The 6,412-nt window shown below is 35.9% G+C and overlaps 1 protein-coding gene across 1 annotated transcript; it reads right to left on the bottom strand.

Moving 5' to 3' along the window:
• Window positions 1,292–6,148, bottom strand: LOC109224408. The gene is made up of 8 exons (XM_019388990.1): window positions 5,007–6,148; window positions 4,788–4,839; window positions 4,607–4,699; window positions 3,538–3,657; window positions 3,144–3,242; window positions 2,170–2,229; window positions 1,983–2,077; window positions 1,292–1,861 (listed from the first exon to the last, which is right to left on the bottom strand). The coding sequence occupies exons 1-8, from the start codon at window positions 5,978–5,980 to the stop codon at window positions 1,747–1,749; spliced, it is 1,608 nt and encodes a 535-aa protein (XP_019244535.1). The 5' UTR covers window positions 5,981–6,148; the 3' UTR covers window positions 1,292–1,746.

Below are 6,412 nucleotides of genomic sequence, written 5' to 3'. Positions count from 1 at the left end.
GTTTAAACGGTTTAAAAGAGTTTAGTTTAACTCGTAGTACTACAAGTCCTCGTCTTCCCCTACCCCCCCCCCCCCCCCATGTCATTAGTTACTTGATATTATGAGTAAACTATTCTACATCTATTTACTCATAAAAAGATGTTTGTTACAACAAGAACAATTATTACTATCATCAGTCTTGAGCAAGTTGGAGCTCGATAGAAATTCATATGTCATACCAATTGTAGAGACCTTCTAGGGCTAGAGAAATTAAATTTTTATAATATTGGATTGAGATGAAACTTGAATGAAGCGACATAAATTGTAAGGATTTACATAGCGTTACTTGCTTGAGATTGAGGTGTAATAACAATAGTAGTTGTTTGTATATTTATAAAAATTTATGTATCTATTTGCAGTTATTAACACATATTACTGTTTAATAATTTTTTTCCCTTTTACATATTATTAAATTTGAAACTCGCAGACAACCCCATGTAACATCTTGCGTGAAAAATCATATGCTGGAGTAACAATTTTGGACCTAAATCAAGAACAAGGACGAAATTAAGAAGTGGAATCTGTCTTTATTTGATTATGAAATTGCGTGCCACGAGGCAAAAACAATTTTCCCTTAAAGATATGCTTGATAGGTACAATACAAATTACATGCAATTGGCAAGAACCTGTAATTGCGACTGCCATGATTCAGAACCACATGATTAAAGGTTCTAAATTAAAGATCTGCAATTTGTAAAGGTCAGATATTGAATACAAATATTACATAATGCCAGAATAAATCGACAAGGCATAAGACTCCTGTTTGCTCATTTGAAAATTACTCGACTACTATAAGATGTCCTAGAGAAAATTCAAGCTATAATATTAATATTGGAAAATAACAATAAAGAACGGAATAATTTAGGTTCGAGGCAAGTAAAAAATACTCTTCAAAAAGTGACAATATTTATTCCATCTCATTCGCAAGATTGTTTTGGCTTGAAGCCTTGAATACAAATAATTTTTTAAATATGATAAGCCTTCTGAATTTTTACACTAGAGAAAAAATGAAAAGATTATTGTTAGGACAGCAAGAAATATCAACTTAATCTTTAAGTGTAGAATCTTGGACAGTAAAGAATGCTTGGAAATAATTGTAAAAGGAAGATGTTCCTGTAATAGAGTTAAGGTTTAAGTGTGCATATTAAGACAAGATCAATTGTTTTTATTTATTAAAAACATAGCTTTTCATCTTAAGACGCAATTTTTCATTCAAGAACGATTTATTTAATTATCTATACAATTTCAAGCATTTAACTTCTTTACTCTAGAAAATTGTAGTGAAATATAAGCACAAAATATCGTACATAATGAATTTAACTTCTTTACTCTATACAATTTCAAGCATTTAACTTCTTTACTCTAGAAAATTGTAGTGAAATATAAGCACAAAATATCGTACATAATGAATCTAAACCTAATGCTCTACGCCGTTGGCACAATTTGCCAATGACCTTAAAACATGTTGCATTATTCATAATGGAATGAACATTGACAACGTTTGCTGTTTGCAGGAGTAAAGAGGAAACTGCTTTATATATTTTTATTTACTGTCACATGTTACTGGCAAAACTGCAGCTCCAATTTTGACCCTCAAAATACTATAGACATCCATTGGCTAGATTGGCTGAAGAACTTGCATCTCTCTACCTGTAGAATTTGCATCTCCAAGTGCAGGACTGCCTGACTTCATTGCTGCATTCCCGTTCACTGTTGTTGCGTATGTACATATATATCATTCCAAGACATGCAGCACTTGATCTTCTTATGTTCAGGCATATGGAACTTTGGCTCTCTTGGAATGGTGGGATCTTTTGTTGACCTAATGTAAACCAACAAATTTCCTATTTAGAAGTAATGCTTAATTAAAGCTTGTATTTTCCTATTAGAAGCAGCAAACTTCTGTAAGGTACAAACATAAAGTAAAGTTGGAAGCTGATTACCTTCTAGGAATGAAAGGTCTGTCAAAGTAGGGCATTGGTTGAGCTTTTGGAACAAGTTCCTTCCTCAGCCTCCTAATTTCTTCTTCCTCGGCCATCTAGAAAAAGTAATCAAGAAAACAATATAACAAGAATGCAAGTGCAAAAAAACATATACGTAATTTCATCCCAGAAAATTTGCTTGGCTTACCTTCTGTAGTCTCTCTCTTTCCATCTTGTATTGTTCAATAAGGCTCAATTTTTCTGCCACCTGACGCAACCATGGAGAAACCACAAACATAAGGTACTGCGCCTCTAAATGAGTAATGAAAAAGTCATGCAAAGACAGCCATTTAGGGCCAGAAGTGCCTGCTAAGGTCCTGTCAGGGGCAGATTTACCTTAGCCCAAGCGGTGTCACGTGACACCGCTTCGTCGAAAATCTCTACTAATTATTTATATATAATTCAAATGAAGAAACAAGAAAATAGTAAAATGGAATAAAGTGACACCACTCTTTGCAAAGAGGTGTGTAGCTTAACCGGTCAGAGACTGATGATTTCTATGCAGGGCTGCGAGATCGAACCTCTGTAACCTCATTCTATACTTTAATACTTTTGTACCTCATCTAAAACATATGCATGCCCCATAAGGGTTTGTAGCGCTAACCTCATAGACATTATCAAAGCAGTATACCAGTGGATCGCAATTCACAATACTTTTTTAAGTTAGAGGGGTGCTGCTTTGTAAGTTATGTTATGTTATTTATTTTTGTTATTTTTTAAAATATGATATTATTACAGTAATTTTTTTATTTGTTCATGTCAAAAATAGTGATACCGCTTACAAAAATTCTTGCGTACGCCACTGGGTCTTGTCCTCTATATGAGTAATGAAAGAGTCATGCAAGCATTTCACATGCTTTCATACTGAAACATAACATCGAACAAGATTTAAAACTAGGACATTCTTGGGTCCTCACTCCTCTTATTGGTGCACTTGCTTTGAGAATCTCTTTACGAGGACATACATAACATTTACATGTTTCATATGAAATATTCTCGATGAGAAAGAAAATTGAGAATTCATAACAGCAATTTGTACGAAATTAAGGCCGCCCTTTCACCGAGAGAAATTTAATTAGGTTAATGATTGACTGAAGTCAAGAAACAATAAACAAAGTTTACCTGATGATCAAAATCAGCTCGTTCAACTGCCCTAATGTCACTGTGCAGCACCAGATCAACTGGCCTTGTGCTCTCTTTTACAGGAGGCTTTGGCAAACACTGAAAAGTTGAAAACAGAGTAATTCAGTTTTCTTTTCGTAACAGGCTGAAGATAATCCCAATTGCAAAAGATTTATGCATAGTGAGAGAGGTAATAACATGAACTTCTATAACATTTTGCTTTAATTTCTCTTTGATTTTGGTTCAAAAGAGTCCAGTCTCCAAAATATGAGATCAAAAAGATGCATTTCCTTTTAAGTTTCCGGCATAGTTAAACAAGATAAGTTTTACACAAATCATTCACATTGAAAGTCCTTAATGGTTTGAAATGACAATAGTGAAAAGCTTAAGCTACCTCTGGCTCATCTGTTGTCCATGGAAGGCCTTGTGCAATTGGTATCCGCTGTTTCTCCTCTTCCTCTGCCATTTGTTTCACCTTCTTTAAAAACTCTTCCTCCTTACATTTCCCCCTTTCCTGCAGCAATAGCCAATCTAAGTAACTCCTTAAGTAAACTGGTAAACGGTTAATTGGATTCGACATGACATCCTAAACTGAAAAAGGAGATGCTGATGCATCTCAAAGCTGAAGGGACACAATTAACTAGTGGATCAAACAATAGGACCCAGTATTAGTGATCAGGGAACAATAACCATTATAAATATCAACAGAGGAATTTCAACAACAACCACTATGCCTCAACCCCAGGCAAGTGGGTGTCAGCTCTATGAATCATCGACAGAAGCCCATATACCAATTAGTTTCTCGAACACTAGTAGTTCACTACATTTTCTACTAGCATATAAATCTCTCACAAGACTCAAAAAGTCCTAGCCAAAATTGGAGCTAAAGAAAACGTACTAACATAACTAAAACTTAATCTCCACTTATTGTTATCACCTATATAGATCTTTTTCTTCCATTGTGCACTATTTAACAACCAATATTCTGATTTTCTATTAGCCATAGGATTAAATCCATCTTTCAGTGTCCACTCTGTGTATATCACTATTTTGCGGTAACAGCCAGCGCATGTCAGCCAAATATACCAATTAGTTTCTCGAACACTAGTAGTTCACTACATTTTCTACTAGCATATAAATCTCTCACAAGACTCAAAAAGTCCTAGCCAAAATTGGAGCTAAAGAAAACGTACTAACATAACTAAAACTTAATCTCAACTTATTGTTATCACCTATATAGATCTTTTTCTTCCATTGTGCACTATTTAACAACCAATATTCTGATTTTCTATTAGCCATAGGATTAAATCCATCTTTCGGTGTCCACTCTGTGTATATCACTATTTTGCGGTAACAGCCAGCGCATGTCAGCCAAATATACTGCAACGGAATATTTGGTCATAGTTGCACAAGAAGCAATCAATTAACAAAGATTGGATCAAGCAAACACACAACTCACGAACCTCAGTTCTAAGTTTGAAGGGCTTTTGGGAGGTCGCTCTATGCTGCGTTCTCTTCCGGTTTCTTCTAGCAAATGTGCCTGATGATTCAGCCCCCTGCAGCATTAAGAACGAAAATAAGAGTATAGAGATCAACATGATTTCCTCTTCATCTAACAATGATTGATAATAAGAATATTCTTACATTGTGTCTGCCCCTTCGACTCCCACCTGAAGTCCTGCTTGAAATACTGAAGCTATGAAAAGAAAACACGATCTATTTCAGCAATCAAATGAGGAATAAATGCACAATCAACAAGCAAAAGTTACATCTCAGTCCTAAACTAATAGGAATCAGTTATATAAATCCACTAAATACAAGCTCAGTTAGGTTGACAACTAACATAAAGTTTCAAAAACTAACCTTCCGTGGCTGCTATCCAATGAGGAGGCACGATGCGAATCCAAGCCTAAACTCTTAGAGGTGAGGAAAAAATCCGATGGACAGAAGGAAGAAGAAGACACTTGTGTCTCGGGAATTTCGGGAGGCTGTAAGCCAGGCAATGCCCAGTTTTGTTCCTTGCAACAATCTTCTGCTACCTTTTCATCTTTTTCCCCTTTCTCCTCCTCACACTCTTTTGTTTTTGGCATTGAAAGAAGCTTCTCAAAAGCCTTAACTAAATGTAACACTTTTCCTGATTCAGGTACACTTTGTCTAGCTTCTTCCAACAATCTTTCCCTTCTCCTTTTTATTGTCCCACTACTCATTTCAACCAACCCCACGTCTTCCTTTGCTCTTTCTGCCAATTCATCTGTTACACAACAATCACCCAATGCAACTAATTCAGCCTCGGAAATTGAAACAGGAGTTGTAACCTCCTCGTCTACTTTATTCAGCCTCACGTTCAGTTTTTGAGTCAATGACTCGTTACTCATTCCTTCTCCATTGCCGATTTCAGCACTATTTACCATATCGAAATTCTCGATTTCACTTTCTTTGTGTTCATTTCCACCGCGATTCATGAAAAACTCTTCTTGAGAAGCCCTGAGGCTCTCATATGCAACACAAAGGCACTTCTTTTTCTCACCACCACCCGCCTTATTACACTTACAACAAGGCACCACACGATTCATATTATCACTATTACACTTCTTCTTCTTTGCGATCACAAACTTCCTTTGACGAATTTTGTTTTTGGGAGAAGGCGAAGCCAATTGATTTGCGTTAGGGTTTGTGGATACTGAATTTTGAGGTTTCTTCGCCGATTTTGCCATTGATGGTGATTTAGAAGATTTTGACAAACAAGGACTGTGTTGTTCCACATTGGGGTTCAAATTCTCTGAATTTTTGGAGCATTTTTTAGGCGTAAGCCAAGTGGTTTTGCCGTTTGAATCCATCAAAAGAGCAATGTGATTGTTGCTTAAGAGTTGATCAGAGTTATGGTTTTTGTCGTATTGCTGATTGGCTAGGGTTTTTTTCTGCTTGCTGCATTCAGTGATCACAGGGAAGGGAGAAAAAAGATGAATCGGTGAGCTTTAGTCGCTTCTGGCTTTTGTAACGGCTAGTTCTTTTTTGGTGGGCTTCGTTTGGAGCGTTGGATTAGCTTTTTAAAATATTGGACCATTTACCTCTTAATTTAACGGGAGTAATTCAAAAACAGCCAGATTTAGAAGGGAATTTTTACATTCCTATACCACATAAGAAACCTTTTTACCCTATATGTTTAAGGTTTGAGTAAATTACAGTTAGTATACCAAATTACCAATCCTATACCATACGTAATTAAGGGTCTAATTAATGGGCTGTTTTTGCTCCTTAATTAAAGGTAT

Source organism: Nicotiana attenuata, chromosome 1 (genome assembly GCF_001879085.1).
Source record: "Nicotiana attenuata strain UT chromosome 1, NIATTr2, whole genome shotgun sequence".
NCBI lineage: Eukaryota > Viridiplantae > Streptophyta > Magnoliopsida > Solanales > Solanaceae > Nicotiana > Nicotiana attenuata.
Note: the sequence above shows the minus strand (reverse complement) of the source record. Positions and strands in the feature narration are given on the sequence as shown.

What these genes read in the sequence shown, in the direction of transcription:
- LOC109224408 (XM_019388990.1), bottom strand. Translation starts at nt 5,980, where the DNA reads ATGGATTCAAACGGCAAAACCACTTGGCTTACGCCTAAAAAATGCTCC. An exon ending in GAGCTGATTTTGATCATCAG is followed by an intron (nt 2,230 to 3,143) that starts GTAAACTTTGTT and finishes TGGTTGCGTCAG; the next exon opens with GTGGCAGAAAAATTGAGCCT. An exon ending in AAAGAGAGAGACTACAGAAG is followed by an intron (nt 2,078 to 2,169) that starts GTAAGCCAAGCA and finishes TACTTTTTCTAG; the next exon opens with ATGGCCGAGGAAGAAGAAAT.